Source organism: Aethalodelphis obliquidens, unplaced genomic scaffold (assembly GCF_003676395.1).
Source record: "Aethalodelphis obliquidens isolate GAN/ISIS:26980383/991018 unplaced genomic scaffold, ASM367639v1 scaffold26, whole genome shotgun sequence".
NCBI classification, from domain to species: domain Eukaryota; kingdom Metazoa; phylum Chordata; class Mammalia; order Artiodactyla; family Delphinidae; genus Aethalodelphis; species Aethalodelphis obliquidens.
Window position 1 is genome coordinate 12,561,701 of NW_020837970.1, and position 20,114 is coordinate 12,581,814.

Below are 20,114 nucleotides of genomic sequence, written 5' to 3' on the forward strand. Positions count from 1 at the left end.
CACAGAAATCTTTAATTTTCATGATGCCCCATTTGCCTATTTTTTCTTTTGTTGCCTGTACCTTGGGTGTCATATCCAAGAAATCACTGACAAATCCATGTCATGAAGCTTTTTTCCTATGTTTTCTTCTAATAGTTTTATAGTTTTAGGACTCACATTTAGGTATTCAACCCATTTTGAGTTAATTTTTGTATAAGGGTCCAACTTCATTCTTTTGTTAAGTGGATATCCCATTTTCCCAGAACAATTTATTGAAAAGACTGTCTTTACCCCACAGAATGGTGTTGGCATTCTTGTCAAAAATCATTTTTACCATAAATGTGAGGGTTTATTTCTGGGCTGTCTATTCTATTCCACTGGTCTATATGTCTGTCTTTATGCCAGTACCACACTGTTTTGATTACTGTAGCTTTGCTGTAAGTTTTGAAATCAGTTAGTGTGAGTCCTCCAGATTTGTTCTTTTTGAGATTGTTCTGGCTACTTGGGGTCCCTTGAGATTCCATAAATTTTAGGATGGGTTTTTCTATTTCTGTAAAAAACATCATTGGGGTTTTGACAGCAATTGCACTGAATCTGTAGATTGAGTAGTACTGGTATCTTAAGCATATTAGTCTTCTAATTTATGAACGTGGGGTATGTTTCCATTCATTCACATGATCTTTAATTTCTTTGAGCAATGTTTGTAATTTTCATTGTACAAGTCTTTCACCTCCTTGGTTAAACAAGCTCCTAAGTATTTTATTCTTTTTGATGCTACTGTAAATGGAATTGCTTTCTTAATTTCATTTTGGATTATTCATTGCTAGTTACAGAAATTCAGCTGATTTTTGTATCTTGATCTTATATCCTACAACCTTGCTGAATTCATTTATTAACTCTAATATTTTGGGATTTTTGTTTTGTTCTATTTTGATCTGGTGTGGAATCTCTAGGGTTTTCTATACATAAGATCATGTTGTTTATAAATATAGTTTAACTTCTTCCTTTCCAATCTGGATGCCTTTTATTTCTTTTTCTTGCCTAGCAGCTCCAGCTAGAACTTCCAGTACAATGTTGAATAGAAGTGGTGGAAGAAGGCATCCTCTTCTTGTTCTGGATCTTAAAGGGAAGACTTCCTGTTTTGCACCATTGAGTATGGTTTTAACTGTGGGTTTTTCACAAATGCCCTTTATCAGGTTGAGGATGTTCCCTTCTATTCCTAGTTTGTTGAATTTTATCAAATGCTTTTTCTGTGTCTATTGAGACATCATGTGGTTTTGTCTTTCATTCTATTAATATGGTGTATTACATTGATGGAGTTTTTTATGTTGAACCAACATTGCATCCCTGGGATAAATCCCACTTTGTCATGGCAAATAATCCTTTCTCTATGTTGCTGGATTTGGTTTACTAGTATTTTGTTGAGGATTTCTGCATCTATATTAATAAGGGATATTGCTCTTTCATTTTCTTTTCTTGTGATGTCTTTGTCTGGGCTTGGTCAGCATAATAATATTGGCCTAACACATAGAATGAGCTAGGTAGCACTCCTTTTTCTTCTACTTTTTTTGTCAGAGTTCGTGAAGGGTTAGTGTCTTAGTTTGGGCTGCTGTAACAGAATACCACAGACTGGGTGGCTTAAATGATGAACATTTATTTCTCACAGTCTGGAGGCTGGGAAGTCCAAGATCAAGGTGCCAGCAGATGTGGTGACTGGTAAGAGCACTCTTCCTGGTTTGCAGATAGCTGTCTTCTCCTTGTATCCTCACGTGGCTGAGACAGAGAGGGACAGCTCTCTTCTTTTTCTTTTACTTTTCTTTTTGTTTTTTTTTGGCTGCACCATGCAGCTTGCGGGATCTTAGTTCCATGACCAGGAATTGAACCTGGGCCACAGCAGTGAAAGTGCTGAGTCCTAACCACTGGACCGCCAGGGAATTCCCTCCTCTTTTTCTTATAAGGATACTAATACCATCTTAGGGGCTCCAACCTCATGATGTAATTACTTTCCAAAGGCTCTACTTCCAAATACTATCATATTAGGGCTTCAATATATATGAATTTGGGGGTAGGGGACACAAACATGCAGTTCATAACAAATGGTATTATCCTTCTTTAAACATCTGGTAGAATTCACCATCTGGTCCTGGGCTTTTCTTTGTGGGACGATTTTTGATTACTAACTCAATCTCTTTACTTGTTATAGGTCTATTAAGATTTTCTATTCTTGAATCAGTTTTATAGTTTATGTCTTTCTAGGAATTTGCCTGTCTCTTCTAGGTTATCTAATTTGTTGGCATATAATTATTTATAATAATTATTTTTATTTCTGTAAGGTCAGTAGGAATATCCCACCTATTTATTTAATTTTTGGCTGCGTTGGGTCTTCATGACTGCATGCAGGCTTTCTCTAGCTGCGGCGAGCGGGGGCTACTCTTCGTTGCAGTGCACGGGCTTCTCACCGCGGTGGCTTCTCATTGCGGAGCATGGGCTCTAGGTGCACAGGCTTCAGTAGTTGTGGCATGTGGGCTCAGTAGTTGTGGTTCATGGGCCCTAGAGTGCAGGCTCAGTAGTTGTGGTGCATGGACTTAGCTGCTCTGCGGCATGTGGGATCTTCCCGGACCATCGAACCCGTGTACCCTGCTTTGACAGGTGGATTCTGAACCACTGCATCACCAGGGAAGTCCCGGAATATCACCCCTTTTATCCTAATTTCAGTAATTTGAGTCTTCTCTCTTTTTCTCTTAGTCTAGCTTAAAGGTCTGTCAATTTTGTTGATCTTTTCAAAAACAAACTTTTGATTTCAATGAGTTTCTCGATTTTTAAAAATATTTTCCCTGTTTCTCTATTTTATTTATTTCTGCACTAATATTTATTTCCTTCCTCCTGCTTGCTTTGGGTGTAGTTCGCTATTCTTTTTCTAGTTACTTAAGGTAGAAACTGCTTTCACTGAATCTCAAAGTTTTGGTATGTTGTGTTTTAAATTTTCATTTACCTCAAAGTATTGTCTAATTTCTATTATGATTTTTTTGACCAATTTGCTATTTAGGAGTGTGTTGTTTAATTTCTATATACTTGTGAATTTTTAATTTTCCTTCTATTATTGATTTCTCTTTTCATTGTACTGTGGTTAGAGAACATACTTTGTATGATTTCAAACCTTTTAAATTTACTGAGAGACTTGTTTTATGGCCTAACATTTGGTTTATCCTGGACAATATTCCATGTGCAGTGGAGAAGAATGTGTATTTTGTTGTTGTTGGATGGTGTGTTCTGTAGATGTTTCTTAGGCCTAGTTGGTTTACAGTGCTGTTCAAGTCTTCTATTTCCTTGCTGATCTGCTGCCTAGTTGTTCTATTATGGTTGAATGTCTATTTCCCCCTCCAGTTCTGTTAGTTTTTACTTCATGTATTTTGGGGCTCTGTTGTTAGTTGTATATATGTTATAATTATTATAAACAATTAATAATTCTTGGTGGATTGACTGTTTCATCATTATACAATGTCCTTCTTTGTCTCTAACGTCTATCTTTTCTGATATTAATATAGTCACTCTAGCTCCCTTTTTAGTACTATTTGCATGGAGTATCTTTTTCAGTCCTTTTACTTTCTATTTGTTACTCTAAAGGAGGCCAAGCACAATAACTGAGAGTAGAAGATGATCAACCAAAAATGTTTGAGACCTCCTAAAATATATATTTAGCTACATTACATTTTTTCTGAAACAAGCTTAATGTCATTAGTGATATGACACAATAGTTAAAAGCATGGGATTGGAAATTAAGACTGCTTGGTTCAGATATGGCTCCGTTATTGCTGTGAAACCCAAGTTTAAGTCATTTACCCTCTTGGATCCTCAGTTGCCTCAGTAATAAAATGGAAATGATAACAGTACCCATCTCATAGGGATTTTGAGGATTATATGAGATAAAATATGGAAACTACTTGCTACAATGTAAGGCACATAATAAGCCCTCAAAAAATGTTAGCTTTCATTATTTATCATTATTATTACCAACATGACCAAAATATCAAAGTATCTTTTACCTTATATTAAAAAAATCAGACACAGTTGTATTATATTAATATAATTTTGTATTAAACTAATTAAGACTACCAATATAAAAACACTTCGAAAACTATACCATGATATATAAATATTACATGTTATGCTGAATTACCTATATCAATGTTTTCTCTTCCCAGTGCCACAAGTGAGAGAAACAGTATTTCTCTATATAAACTCCTAGGGGGAAAAAAGAAGTGGAGAAGATATTACTATTCAAACACTCTATACATATCTACAAAAATTTTTATGTTAATATAAGTGTGAGATATTCTAACAAATCACTCAGCAAACAATATGAATCTGCTTAGAGGAACAATATATTCATTTAAAAGAATGACTTACCTCTGTCTTTTAAAATGAGGACATTTATTCAGTGTCTCTAAAATCTGACTCATTGGTCCATAGACATCATTCATTTTAATGCTTTTTACCATATTTTTCAATAGTTCCTGGTTAAATGAATTATCACCTTTTTGCAATAAATGGACCATTGGATACTTCTGGGCTGTAAAAGAACAAAAGAGCAGATGAAGAAAAATGTTCTGTGTAGAAAGCAGAATGTAATTAAGCAGCAACTGACAGCTATTTAAAAAGTTACAAAGCAATAAAAATAAATTAAGGGCAATAGATAAAAGAACTGAAATCTAAGAATGAAGTAAGAAGAAAAAAGGAAGAAATAAGACAAATAATGATAAAAATAAGCTTGAAGGCTCAAATACACAATAACTAAAAATACTGTTTTCCTTAATACAGCCCCTGGAAGGAATTTTAAATCAGCAGCCTGGGATGGAGACAAACAAAAAATAAGTACAAAGAAGAAATAGGGACAAGCAATGTGCTAAAAACAAAACTCTACAAAACAAAACCCCTCCAGCACATACACAGCACCACTCAAAAAACAAAAACAACCCCTTGACCTCCATAGACAATAATACTAAAAACAGCAAACTTAACACTCACTCTCAAACAAAAGAGTACGATTTTGACCTGTAAGACAAAAAGTAGTGTAAAATAAAAGTCAGTTACACATTAGTTTAGGCTATTTAAAGCAAGTAGAGAGTACTCTCATATGAAGGACATCAACATTCTATGACAGCACTTACTGTGGGCATTCCAGAGGATGTACAACGGCTGTCCTGGATCCTGATGTAATTTCATATTGTCCCACAACATTTGTATTAAAACATATTTACTGTCTTCAGACATACAGTGGCGAGGAATCTGTGTTGAAGAATAAAAAAACATTCATTAATGATCCTTATATGACAATGTTTTGTAAATATTTTATAAAGAGCCTTAAAAATATTTTTTAGGATGCATGTGTGCAAGAGAGAAAAGAGAACAGAAAAATCACTGATTTGTCTGCATTTTATAACCTACCGAAGGGAGATGACCTGAGTTGAGAAGCCAGCGATCCCTAAAGTAGCAGATTTAACAAAGTACTAAGATCAGTGAGAAAGGGTACCATGAAGGGCTAATCTTGACCAGCTTATGACTAAGGCTCCACAGAAAGATGAATCCAGGAGCCCCATTCTCCATCAGTTCAAGACCCTAGCGAAGATGCTCTGACTGAGTTAACCTCTCATTCACCATGTACTGAAAATCCAAACACATGCACAATCACAGACATGAAGTACAAGAAGGGAGAAGACAAAGTTCCTGAACTTAGACACTTTGCCATTTAGTGCCAGTGACAGCATATGAAAAAGAAAAAAAATGCTTTAATAGAGCAACATATCAAAAATACGAGTGAACATATAACAAACTACTTAAATGTTAAACAAAAATTCACAGTAAAGTAATGAGAATGGTAGTACATGACTGCGATATGAATTACAGGTGTCCAACTAAAGTGTTAGGCTTATTTCTGAAGGAGGTATGAGGCATGAGTGGGGCAAACTCACAAAGTCTTCTCATAAGAGTCATTTACAGTTTATTCTTGAGGCTATAACAAAAAGTCAAGTCCATTTTGTGTAAACTTTATAAGAAGTCTAAAAAACATGACTGTCTTACTGCTAGACTGTAAGGAGAAAAATTATTTGCAACAACTTTATTGATTCAGATGGTTATTAAAAATATTCAGCATAAAATTACTTTTTTGTCATTAGGAATATGCAAACATTACAATGGTGACAGTAGCACTGGCTTTTAGTTAATTTTTACTCTCATACCTTTGAATACTTGTTACAATGCTCAGAAGAAAGAATCAATCCAGGTAAATTACTGGGTAAGTCAAGACGTCTAAAATACCACACCAGGTTCCAAAAAACAATTGGATGATGGTCCACAAAGTCTGCCACTGTTATTGCATGATCACCTTCATTTTCCAATAAGCTTTCAAGTTCCTTCCATACCACTAAAGGACTAAGATATGGAACAGTGATAGGATCTGGACTTGGGAGGTGCCATTCTAATCCTAAAGAATCCTGTTGAATAAATAAAAACCATAAATAGCAATTACAAGATTGATGATACTAAATCATTAAAAAAAATTCCTGTCGATGATTTCCATATAATTAGAAATGAAACTGTATCATGTAACAAGACACTCTTCTTAACAATAATAAAATTGAAGCTTATAAGGCTGTTTAGCACAAGGGGAACAAACTCATATGTAAATTATCAATGTCCAAATTGTAAAAAACACCAAAATACATACTGTAGCTCCTTGTAAAGTAGTTGGCAGGCTGCCTGTAGGAATGAGCTTCTGTCCTCCATTGTCTTCCTTATCCAAGGTGCCATAAGTACTAACACTCCTGGCCATTGGAAATACTGGACATTTTGACAAAGCTGCTTTTGATCTATCAGCAGGGATCTGAATACTTCGGGCACATGTATTTTCGAGCAACTTTGATTTGCTTGGGCATTGAAAAAAGAAAAAAGCGTATCACTGTCTAGATTTACTTTATTTCACTGACCATGTTCTTCTTTAGAATCAGAGATGCACATAGCAAAGTAAAAGGAAGGAAAGATGTTAATCAGGCTTTGGCTGGGAAAAAGGATACAGTTTAAAGTAGCCTAGTCATGGTAATTTCCTTTTTATCCAGTAAACTTTAAATATACAGAGTCAGTCATTTGTTCAAAACATTTAGTGGACAACTTTTATACTGCAGGAACCACAGTAGGCCCGAGGATACAAAGCAAAAAAAATAGGCACCTATTCTTTCAGGAGTCAGAGCTAGTGGGAGACAAAGAAAGGGCTATAATAGACCTATGATGAAAGAAGGGACACACACAGATTTGCAGTTTTGCAGTCTAAGCATTCAGGATCAAACAGGTCATGCTAGCCTGCTAGTACTATGTAGGCATTTTCTTTTGCACATGCATTTACCAATATAGCTTCACTTGCCCAGCTATATTTGGTGTATTTGGCACTTCTCCAAAATGGAGTCGATCTCCGCATTTGTTTTAAGCACAGACTTACTTGTATTAGGCTTACTGTGTAAGTCTTAGTTTGATTTTATAGTTCATCTATCAGCTCCAAATGTTTTCTTAGATTATTAAATATTCCTAAGTAGAAAATTAAATACTGCAAAGTAGAAGTACCTCAGTACTGACTTAATTCCTCAAGAGAGAGAGATAATTAATTAGGAATAAGAACTTGAGATTAAGAATCTATTATACATAGGAATTTAAACCTTAAAATGGTCAGCTAATTCTTCTGTCATTACTTGAAATGTATAGTATATGTTGTTAAAATATAGTTCCACATAATCATAATTACCTATTTAGATCAAAATTCCCTCGAACAGAGAGAACAGATGTGTCAAGACCAGAGGCTGATGTTGAGATACAAGACTGCCTTGTCTGCCTTGAAAAGGAGGATGGAAAATGCATATTTTCTGTAGACGGGCTTGACTTCAAAAAGTATCTGTAATGTGAATCAAAGGAGCTTTTTGAGAAAAGAGATATTCTAGGAAACATGATCCTTAAACATGAAGGGGAAGAAAAGCATAAATCATTACCTTCCAGGTCGTCTTAAATCTCTTATTTCGATGTTCAGAAAGGGCAAGAAAAGATTGCCACAAAATGGGCAGGTTGTATTGAGATTTGAATCATCTGCTGTCCAGCCAGCCATGATTTCCTCATCATGGACAAGACAATCACAGGTTCTACAACGAGAGCAGCTCGAGATAAGAACCTATGGGAGAAAACAGCATTTTATAAAGTAAGCCGGTTAGTGCAATTACAATTTAAAAACCATTTCAATTCATATATCTACTGGAAAAGTAAAACTCAGAAGGATTCAGAAGTTACAAATGAAGAATGGATTACATCCAGTACATTATATAATATATACTCATCTTTAACTATTTCACCTAAGTCTATTCCAAAACTTTTGCCTGAAAGGGAAACTTGCATTTAAGTGAGGATTTTTACCATTATAATTACGTACTATAAAATCTGCCATGATTTTATTAATGGAAAACTAAACCCAAGTATTACTTTGTTAATACACAAAATAGGTATTGGTAATTACATGTTATAGATCTGTGCTACTCAAAGTGTGGTCACCAGTAAGGAGCTGGTCCACAAACTCTTACTGGTTTGTGATGAGCTAAGTGAAGAAACTGAGAAGAGGATTTGGAGACCTGTAAACTAATTGCTGTAACAGCTAAGTCGGTGATCAGTAGATTTTAGAAGAGTAACAGCCATGACAGATTGGAACTTAAAATCAGCAACAAAAAAAACCCTGGTCTGTCACTACAGACAGTTTAAGAAACATTGCTATAGATAAATGTAAATGCTGTTCATTACATTAAAATATAGAAATTCCTGAAGCCATCAGAAACTTTGTAAACTGCAACATCAGTGCTCATCATTTATTTTCCAGCTGCATGCAAATTTATTTTCCAAATTTATGCGAATTAGTGTGAAACAGAAACACAAATGTATTTGGAAGCAATTTTTACACAAAAATTAGGGAAAGTTTTTAAAGTGTAAAACTATAACCTTTTTATTGCAAGAAAATGGGATACAGCAGCATACCCAGCAGATATCTATATCAAACTGACACAAAGAATGAAAAACATGATGGAAAAAGTTGACACAAATGCCAAAACTGCTCCCTGTATCCTCATCCAAAAAGTGTGCCTGCACAGCAAAATTAGTTACAAGTGTTTAAGTTGTGAAATAGGGACTCCGTGCTTCCACCGCAGGGGGTGCGGGTTCAATCCCTGGTTGGGGAACTAAGATCCCGCATGCCGTGTGGTACGGCCAAAACAAAAAAGAAAAATAAAAGTGTAATAAAAATTCAAAGAGGACATACATAAAACAAGGGGTAAATATAAATACTGGAAATAAAAATGCTTTTGTATGTTGATAAACATGAAAGGAAGTATGGAACTTTTCTAAACAGAAGAAGTCATGTGACTTCAATAATCTGAAATACTAGATAAATTTTAAGTTTATTCAGGAGCAATATACATTCTGAAATTTTCAGATGCCATATATTTAACTTTTTATCACTCTACCAGAGACTATCAGCACTTAAGAAATGTAAATTTTATTAAGTAGTACATGAAGATGTTCTTTTGATTAAATTGTACCTCCATTGCATAGTTCTGGAAGATATTTGTATTACTCATGTTGCAGGAAGATGCCACTTCTGATTTCCCAGGTAAGGCAAACTTGGACAAGGATCCTGTTCATTATTAAAAAACAAAGAGCAAAACCATTAAAATTAACAGAAAGGATATGAGAATCTTTCACTTTCATAAATTCTCTGGTAAAATGTCAAACAGTTTTATTTAAAACTATTTAAGATGATAAAGGTAATTTAAGAAAAAGCAAATAAATAATGAAAAATGTTTTTCAACATATGCCTTTGTGTACACCTAAGGAAATGTGCTTTAATTCATTACTCACTTATTAAGCACTTTGTACAGACTAGAAGGCATTCCAGTTGTTTGTAATTACTGTTTTGCTGTTTCTATTCTTACATGTTTTAGATAAAAGAACGTGTTTAGTTCTAAGGTCTAAAAAGTATAAAATAGCTGATCTTATTTCAGATCATGAAAAGAATTACTGGCAACTCTCTGCCTTATAAGGATCTTTAAAATCTGGAACAGTAATCTTGCTTTTAAACACTAGGGAAGAGTTTCCAAGTACATTCTTAAGAGCAAAGGGATATTAGCAGGTATTAAAATGACAACAAAATAAGGGCAGTTCTGTGGTCAAGTCAATTGCTGACAGTGGCTATATCTAGTTAGGAAAACTGGAAGTAATCAATACATTTTCTATACTTTTTTTTCCCAGTAGTTACTACATTTTATGAATGAACAATGGTATTTTTATAAATATAAAGGTTAAAAAAAAGTAACAGTATAAACTATCAGTTCCAAGAAATAGAGAGGATAGGAAAACATGTTAAACACCACCATGGGGATGCATAATCCAGACTAATGATCTGATTGCTTCAGCAAATAAATGACAAGGGAGAAAAAAAAGATAGCTCTAGAGCTTCCTCTAGCCCTAGGCTCTGCCACACAGACAAGCAGAGAGGTGGAGAGAGAGCTGAAGCTTCACATCATCCTTGAAGATGATTAGAAATGGTGGCAACTAGAGTTCTTTCCTGATGGTCCCCCAATAACCTTCTGTAATCCCCGTCTGCTAAAGCTAGTTCAAAATTGCTATCAGCCTTGACTAATTCAGTCATTTATGTGGGCAGCCTACCTCTTATATCTCATCAATCTACAGCACAGAATAAATATTCTTTTTAGCAAATACGAATCAGGTTGTGAGGTAAGTCTTATTTACTTAGCTCAATAAACAGTTCTTGCATGTTAGAAAAAAAAAATAAGAGGCTGGGAACTAATCACCTGATTTCTTCATGAATATACGAAAGGGGGAAAAAACAGGGAACAAAGATGAGAGGAAGTTAGTAGACATATCAAACAAATGCAACAAGTGGACCTTGTTTGGGTCTCAATTTGAACAAACCACCTATAAAAAGAGTTTCGTGAGATAGTTGTGAAAATTTAAGTATATATTTTATATAAGATATACGATAAATATTGTCACATTAAAAATATGATAATAATACTACAATTTTGTTTTGAAAACAAATGAATGCTTCACAAAAGATACTGTATGAGTCCATAACATGTTCAAAAATGGCCATGCTGACATACAGTGTTAGAAGATGATGTTCATCTGTGAAGGGAGTGGTGAGTAGATGTGGTTATGAGAGGGGGTTCTGGATGCTGTTTATGTTGTGTTTCTTTCTTTTTTCTCCACTCCCCGCAAACATTTATTTATTTATTTGGCTGCACCAGGTCTTAAGCTGCATTATGCAGGAGCTTCATTGCGGCATGCAGGCTCTTTAGTTGTGGCATGTGGGATCTAGCTTCCTGACTAGGGATCGAACCCAGGCCCCCTGCATTGGGAGCAAAGAGTCTTAACCACTGGACCACCAGGGAAGTCCCAAGGTTCTGCCTCTTAATCTGATACTGGTTAATCAGTTGTCCTCAATTTGTGAAATGTACAGTGTTTACATACATAAAAATGTACACACTACATGTATAACATAGAGTAAATAATAAATGTATTAAATAAACTTTAATAAAAAGTTACAAAGATATAACATTAAAGTCCTTATGTTTTAGATATATCAATACATGTTGAAGTATTTATGAATAAAATTATATATTGTTTGGGATTTACTTTAAAATAATCCAGTGGGGAAGGAAAAAATGTTGGCAGCAGAAGAGAGGCGGAAAAGATAAAACAAGATTGGCCATTTGTTGATAGTTGCTGAAGTTGTGTGAAGGGTACGTGGGAGTTCATTGTGCTATTCCTTCTACTTTTGTGATTGACTATTTCCACAATAAAAGCTTTTTAAAGTAGCAAAGATGCAAATTTGAAAAACATTATAATGCATTCATTCCTCACATCATATAACAGGATAACTTTCAAATGGATTAAATATTTAAATCAGGGGTCAAATCTATTTTTGTATGACCACAAACTCAGAATAATTTTAACATTTTAAAGCACTGTTAAAAAAAAGAAAAAGACAAAAAAGAATATGTGACAGAGATGTATGTGGCCCACAAAACCTAAACTATTTACAATATAGCCCTTTACAGAAAAAGTCTGCTGACCCCAGAAAATGTTAAAAAGGAAATCAGAGAAGTATGAGAAGAAAACAGTGGTGAGCCTAGGGAAGGGGAAATCTTTCCTAATAACTCAAAATCCAGAAGCAATAGGGCAAAAACTGATAAATTTGATGACATAAAATTAAAAAGTTTTATGTGGGGAAAATAAAAATCCCTGAACTTGACAAACTTGGAAAAAGCATCTGCCACTTATATAAGAGACAAAGGATTAATTCCCTAACATAAAAAAGAGCTATTAAAACTTAAAAAAAGTGGGGAGGACCAAAAAGTGAAAGTGAAATGTAGGCAAAGGACAGTTCACAGAAAAAGAAACACAAATAGTCCTTAAACACATAAATGGATATGCAACTTAATTTATAAGATAAAGAAAAATGAAAACTAAATTGAAATACATTCTTCACCTATCAGATGGCAAAAATCTGAAAAGTGTGCTAACATATTTTCTTCACAAGGCTGTGGGGAAATAGGTATTCTTTTTTTTTTGCGGTATGCGTGCCTCTCACTGCTGTGGCCCCTCCCGTTGCGGAGCACAGGCTCCGTACGTGCAGACTCAGCGGCCATGGCTCACGGACCCAGCCGCTCCGCGGCATGTGGGATCTTCCCGGACCGGGGCACGAACCCGTGTCCCCTGCATCGGCAGGTGGACTCTCAACCACTGCGCCACCAGGGAAGCCCAAAATAGGTATTCTTATATACTACCTGTGGGAATACAAAACAGTATACCCCTGAGGAAGGAACCTGGCAATATCACTTCAAGATAAAACTTGGAAGTATCTTCCAAAAATACCCTGGCAAAAGTATAATATGACATATATGCATCACAGTATTATTTATAACAGTTAAACACTGAGAACTTAAAGTCCATCAACAGGGAAGTGGTTAAAATAAACCAATACATCCACACATGATGAACAATGCAACCGTAAAAATGAATGAGGGACAACACTATGTGATGATATGGAATGCTCTTCAGCATATAGTGTTAAGTGAAAAAAGCAAGGAACAGTTAAGTGTTTATAGCATGTTACCTTTTGAGTAAGAAGACAAGGAAGTATTAAGAACACACAAACACACACATACTTTTTAAAACACATTAAAAAACACATTAAAAAAAGCAACAATGAAAGGATAAATCAAAATGAATAAAAATGGCTACCTCTAGGGACAGTAACAAACCAAGATTAAGGGATGAGGATGGAAGAAGCTAGACTTCTCTGAAAGTGCCTTGGTTCTGTATTGTTTTGAGCCATGCAAATCTTTTACAAAATTAAACATAAAGGAGAAAAAGTAAAGGTACCACAAATCAAATGCAGTATGACCGAGCTGTTTGGACAAACCTTCTAAGGAGGAAGAACCTTCCAGGCTTGTTCTGCTGAAATCAATTCCCTTAGTCCCTGCAGTGGCACTGCTTTCCTGGCAAGAAGTGGCTCCTTCCAACTCGTGGCAGACATCTTCATCTGTTAAAGAGGTAGATTCAGAATCCTGGGCTCCCACTGAAGAAAGACTGGTACGATCAGAACTTTGATCCTAAGAACATAATTATAAGCTTAATTTCCTTCATATTTAAAGTTAGTTATTTAAAAGTTCACTTCAAAGGCAGAGGAAACGCCTAATTACTCAGATGATCAGTTAATTAACATTACAACTTCTAGTGGGAAAAAAACCCCAACCAATTTTACAAGGGCATACTGGACAAACATAAGCTGGAGATCAATTTTTAAGACAGCATTTCTTAGTTAGATCAAAGCAGGTACCTGTTAGTTAGATAACTGCTAACTTTAAGTCTTTGTTTATTGTTAATTTTCTTCCCTGCAAATCCCAGCCCAGGATGATACCATTAGAAAATTACATTTTAATCTCTTTTAATTTCATTTATGTTTACATTTTATTCTTTTCCATAACAATCCAGGTTTCAAAGACATGTATTTCTAGTTTTCATTTTTGAGAACACCAAAGTAGAAGTATTTTTTCCTGGTTACACCAGTAATATGTAAGAAAATTTGATAGACTTTTGTATGAAGAAAAAAATTTTTTTTAATAACTGTAATTCCACTGCCCAGATAATACACAGGTGTGTGTGTGTATGTGTTACTGAGTTACTTTTAATATTACTTGAAAATTTTTATTGGCTTTTTGGCTATATCTCATTGTGTTTTTTATTTAGTGGGTGCTCTAGGGATTGCAATACATATACCTAATCATTTACAGTTGACTTAAAATTAGTATTGTACCACTTCATATATAATAATATACCGATAACGAATGTCAGTAGGGTGAGTCTCTTAATCACTATGAAACCTCTACACATACTGAAAACCCCATGAGATAACGTTCAAATTTTTGTTTTGTCCAACTGCAAGTATTTTAAGGAATTTAAAAAGGTTTTAAGGGACTTCCCTGGTGGTGCAATGGTTAAGAATCCGCCTGCCAGAGCAGGGGACGTGGGTTCGAGCCCTGGTCCAGGATGATCCCACATGCTATGGAGCAACTAAGCCCATGCGCCACAACTACTGAGCCTGTGCTCTAGAGCCCAAGAGCCACAACTACTGAAGCCTGTGTGCCTAGAGCCCCTGCTCTGCAACAAGAGAAGCCACCGCAATGAGAAGCCCACGCACCACAACGAAGAGTAGCCCCCACTCGCTGCAACTAGAGAAAGCCCCCGTGCAGCAATGAAGACCCAATGCAGCCAAAAATAAATAAATTTTAAAAAAAAGAATATATATGTGTATATAGCTGAATCACTGTGCTGTATACCTGAAACTAACACGACACTGTAAATCAACCATACTTCAATAAAAATTTTAAAAAAAAAGGTTTTAAAAAAGGGGTCTTATAGAGATTGGTTCAAGATGACGGAGTAGAAGGACATGCTCTCACTCCCTCCTGCGAGAACGCCGGAATCACAACTAACGGCTGAACAATCACTGACAGAAAGACACTGGAAATCACCAAAAAAAGATATCCCACAATCAAAGACAAAGAAGAAGCCACAACGAGACGGTAGGAGGGGCACAATCACAATAAAGTCAAATCCCATAACTGCTGGGTGGGTGACTAACAAACTGGAGAACACTTATACCACAGAAGTTCACCCGCTAGAGTGAAGGTTCTGAGCCCCACATCAGGCTTCCCAACCTGGGGGTCCAGCAACGGGAGGAGGAATTCCTAGAGAAACAGACTTTGAAGGCTAGTGGGATTTGACTGTAGGAATTCGACAGGACTTGGGGAAACAGAGACTCCACTCTTGGAGGGCACACACAAAGTAGTGTGTGCATCGGGACCCAGGGGAAGGAGCAGTGACCCCAAATAAGACTGAACCAGACCTACCTGCTAGTGTTGGAGGGGCTCCTGCAGAGGTGGGGGGGTGGCTCTGTCTCACTGTGAGGACAAGGACACTGGCAGCAGAAGTCCTGGGAAGTACTCCTTGACGTGAGCCCTCCCAGAGTCAGCGATTAGCATCACCAAAGAGACTGGGTAGGCTCCAGTGTTGGGTTGCCTCAGGCCAAAGAACCAACGGGGAGGGAACCCCGCCCCACCCATCAACAGTCAAGTGGATTAAAGTTTTACTGAGCTCTGCCCACCAGAGCAACAGTCAGCTCTACCCACCACCAGTCCCTCCCATCAGGAAACTTACACAAGCCTCTTAGATAGTCTCATCCACCAGAGGGCAGACAGCTGAAGCCAAGCAAAACTACAATCCTGCAGCCTGTGGAACAAAAACCACATTCACAGAAAGACAGACAAGATGAAAAGGCAGAGGGAACAAGATAAAACCCCAGAAAAACAACTAAATGAGGTGGACATAGGCAACCTTCCAGAAAAAGAATTCAGAATAATGATAGGATGATCCAGGATATCGGAAAAAGAATGGAAGCAAAGATCGAGAAATGTTTAACAAAGAAATGTTTAACAAAGAAATGTTTAACAAGAAATGTTTAACAAAGACCTAGAAGAATTAAAGAACAGAGATGAACCATACAATAACTGAAATGAAAACTACACTAGAAGGAATCAATAGCAGAATAACTAAGGCAGAAGAACGGATAAGCGACCTGGAAGACAGGATGGTGAAATTCACTGCTGCGGAACAGAATAAAGAAAAAAAGAATGAAAAGAAATGAAGACAGCCTAAGAGACCTCTGGGACAACATTAAATGCAACAACATTCACATTATAGGGGTCCCAGAAAGAGAAGAGAGAGAGAAAGGACCCAAGAAAATATTTGAAGAGATTATAGTCGAAAACTTCCCTAACATGGGAAAGGAAATAGCCACCCAAGTCCAGGAAGTGCAGAGAGTCCCATACAGGATAAACCCAAGGAGAAACACGCCGAGACACATAGTAATCAAATTGGCAAAAATTAAAGACAAAGAAAAATTATTGAAAGCAGCAAGGGAAAAACGACAAATAACATACAAGGGAACTCCCATAAGGTTAACAGCTGATTTCTCAGCAGAAACTCTACAAGCCAGAAGGGAGTGGCATGATATACTTAAAGTGATGAAAGGGAAGAACCTACAACCAAGATTACTCTACCCGGCAAGGATCTCATTCAGATTCAACAGAGAAATAAAAAGCTTTACAGACAAGCAAAAGCTAAGAGAATTCAGCACCACCAAACGAGCTCTACAACAAATGCTAAAGGAACTTCTCTAAGTGGGAAACAGAAGAAAAGGACCTACAAAAACAAACCCAAAACAATTAAGAAAATGCTCATAGGAACATACATTATCGATAATTACCTTAAACGTGAATGGATTAAATGCTCCAACCAAAAGACACAGACTTGCTGAATGGATACAAAAACAAGACCCATATATATGCTGTCTACAAGAGACCCACTTCAGCCCTAGGGACACATACAGACTGAAAGTGAGGGGATGGAAAAAGATATTCCATGCAAATGGAAATCAAAAGAAAGCTGGAGTAGCTATACTCATATCAGATAAAATAGACTTTAAAATAAAGAATGTTACAAGAGACAAGGAAGGACACTACATAATGATCAAGGGATCAATCCAAGAAAAAGATGTAACAATTATAAATATATATGCACACAACATAGGAGCACCTCAATACATAAGGCAACTGCTAACAGCTATAAAAGAGGAAATCGACAGTAACACAATAATAGTGGGGGACTTTAATGCCTCACTTAAACCAATCGACAGATCATCCAAACAGAAAATTAATAAGGAAACAGAAGCTTTAAATGACACAATAGACCAGACAGATTTAATTGATATTTATAGGACATTCCATCCAAAAACAGCAGATTACACTTTCTTCTCAAGGGCAAACAGAACATTCTCCAGGATGGATCATAACTTGGGTCACAAATCAAGCCTCAGTAAATTTAAGAAAACTGAAATCATATCAAGCATCTTTTCTGACCATGATGCTATGAGATTAGAAATCAATTACAGGGACAAAAACGTAAAAAACACAAACACATGGAGGCTAAACAATACGTTACTAAATAACCAAGAGATCACTGAAGAAATCAAAGAGGAAATCAAAAAATACCGAGAGACAAATGCCAATGAAAACATGATGATCCAAAAACCTATGCGATGCAGCAAAAGCAGTTCTAAGAGTGAAGTTTATACCTATACAAGCGTACCTCAAGAAAAATCTCAAATAAACAATCTAACCTTACACCTAAAGGAACTAGAGAAAGAAGAACAAAGAAAACTCAAAGTTAGCAGAAGGAAAGAAATCATAAAGATCAGAGCAGAAATAAATGAAATAGAAACAAAGAAAACAATAGCAAAGATCAATAAAACTAAAAGCTGGTTCTCTGAGAAGATAAACAAAATTGGTAAACCATTAGCCAGACTCATTAAGAAAAAGAGGGAGAGGATTCAAATCAATAAAATTAGAAGTGAAAAAGGAGAAGTTACAACAGACACCGCAGAAATACAAAGCATCCTAAGAAACTACTACAAGCAACTCTATGCCAATGATATGCACAACCTGGAAGAAATGGACAAATTCTTAGAAAGGTATAACCTTCCAAGACTGAACCAGGAGGAAACAAAATATGAACAGACCAATCACAAGTAATGAAATTGAAACTATGATTAAAAATCTTCCAACAGGGCTTCCCTGGTGGCACAGTGGTTGAGAGCCCGCCTGCCGATGCAGGGGACACGGGTTCGTGCCCCGGTCTGGGAAGATCCCACATGCCGCGGAGCGGCTGGGCCCGTGAGCCATGGCCGCTGAGCCTGTGCGTCTGGAGCCTGTGCTCTGCAACGGGAGAGGCCACAACAGTGAGAGGCCCGTGTACTGCAAAAAAAAAAAAAAAAAAAAAAAAAAAATCTTCCAACAAACAAAAGTCCAGGACCAGATGGCTTCACAGGTGAATTCTATCAAACATTTAGAGAAGAGCTAACACCCATCCTTCTCAAACTCTTCCAAAAATTTGCAGAGGAAGGAACACTCCCAAACTCATTCTATGAGGCCACCATCACCCATACCCAAACCAGACAAAGATACTACAAAAACAGAAAATTACAGAATATCACTGATGAATATAGATGCAAAAATCCTCAACAAAATACTAGCAAACAGAATCCAACAACACATTAAAAGGATCATACACCATGATCAAGTGGGATTTATCCCAGGGATGCAAGGATTCTTCAATATACGGAAATCAATCAATGTGATACACCATATTAACAGATTGAAGAATAAAAACCATATGATCATCTCAATAGATGCAGAAAAAGCTTTTGACAAAATTCAACACCGCTGGATAAAAAAACCCTCCAGAAAGTGGGCATAGAGGGAACCTACCTCAGCATAATAAAGGCCATATATGACAAACCCACAGCAAGCATCATTCTCAATGGTGAAAAACTGAAAGCATTTCCTCTAAGATCAGGAACAAGACAAGGATGTCCACTCTCACCCTTATTATTCAACATAGTTTTGGAAGTCCTAGCCATGGCAATCAGAGAAGAAAAAGAAATAAAAGGAATACAAATTGGAAAAGAAGAAGTAAAACTGTCACTGTTTGCAGATGACATGATACTATACATAGAGAATCCTAAAGATGCCACCAGACAACTACTAGAGCTAATCAATGAATTTGGTAAAGTTTCAGGATACAAAATTAATGCACAGAAATCTCTTGCATTCCTATATATTAATGATGAAAAATCTGAAAGAGAAATTAAGGAAACACTTCCATTTACCACTGCAACAAAAAGAATAAAATATCTAGGAATAAACCTACCTAGGGAGACCAAAGACCTGTATGCAGAAAACTGTAAGATACTGACGGAAGAAATTAAAGATGATACCAACAGATGGAGAGATATACCATGTTCTTGGATTGGAAGAATCAATATTGTGAAAATGACTATACTACCTAAAGCAATCTACAGATTCAGTGCAATCCCTATTAAATTACCAATGGCATTTTTTACAGAACTAGAACAAAAAATCTTAAAATTTTTATGGAGACAGAATAGCCAAAGCAGTCTTGAGGGCAAAAAGTGGAGCTGGAGGAATCAGACTGCCTGACTTCAGACTATAATACAAAGCTACAGTCATCAAGACAATATGGTACTGGCACAAAAACAGAAATATAGATCAACCCACACACCTATGGTCAACTAATCTATGACAAAGGAGGCAAGGATATAAAATGGAGACACGACAGTGTCTTCAACAAGTGGTGTTGGGAAAACTGGACAGCTACATTTAAAAGAATGAAATTAGGGCTTCCCTGGTGGTGCAGTGGTTTAGAGTCCGCCTGCCGATGCAGCGGACATGGGTTTGTGCCCCGGTCCAGGAAGATCCCACATGCTGTGGAGTGACTAGGCCCGTGAGGCATGGCCACTGAGCCTGCGCGTCCGGAGCCTTTGCTCCGCAACGGGAGAGGCCACAACAGTGAGAAGCCCACGTACGGCAAAAAAAAAAAAAAAAAAAAAAAAAAAA

General features: G+C 36.5%; 1 protein-coding gene and 1 non-coding gene across 8 annotated transcripts in view; both read right to left on the minus strand.

The window, feature by feature from the left end:
- DENND4A (DENN domain containing 4A) overlaps positions 1-20,114 on the minus strand; it is a 136,657-nt gene that overhangs the window by 3,841 nt on the left and 112,702 nt on the right. For 4 of the 7 annotated variants that reach the window (XM_027123360.1, XM_027123359.1, XM_027123365.1 and 1 more), the window contains 10 exons: positions 13,502-13,691; positions 9,594-9,688; positions 8,010-8,185; positions 7,769-7,915; positions 6,704-6,902; positions 6,216-6,470; positions 5,148-5,265; positions 5,005-5,031; positions 4,387-4,549; positions 4,157-4,221 (listed from right to left, as the gene is read on the minus strand). In XM_027123360.1, the coding sequence (XP_026979161.1) occupies positions 4,157-4,221; positions 4,387-4,549; positions 5,005-5,031; positions 5,148-5,265; positions 6,216-6,470; positions 6,704-6,902; positions 7,769-7,915; positions 8,010-8,185; positions 9,594-9,688; positions 13,502-13,691 (1,435 nt within the window). The remainder of the gene's footprint in view (positions 1-4,156; positions 4,222-4,386; positions 4,550-5,004; positions 5,032-5,147; positions 5,266-6,215; positions 6,471-6,703; positions 6,903-7,768; positions 7,916-8,009; positions 8,186-9,593; positions 9,689-13,501; positions 13,692-20,114) is intronic. The other 3 variants (XM_027123361.1, XM_027123364.1, XM_027123362.1) reach the window with 1 other exon arrangement.
- On the minus strand, positions 1,842-1,913 carry TRNAE-UUC (transfer RNA glutamic acid (anticodon UUC)). Its single transcript has one exon. It is a non-coding gene; the product is annotated as a tRNA-Glu (tRNA).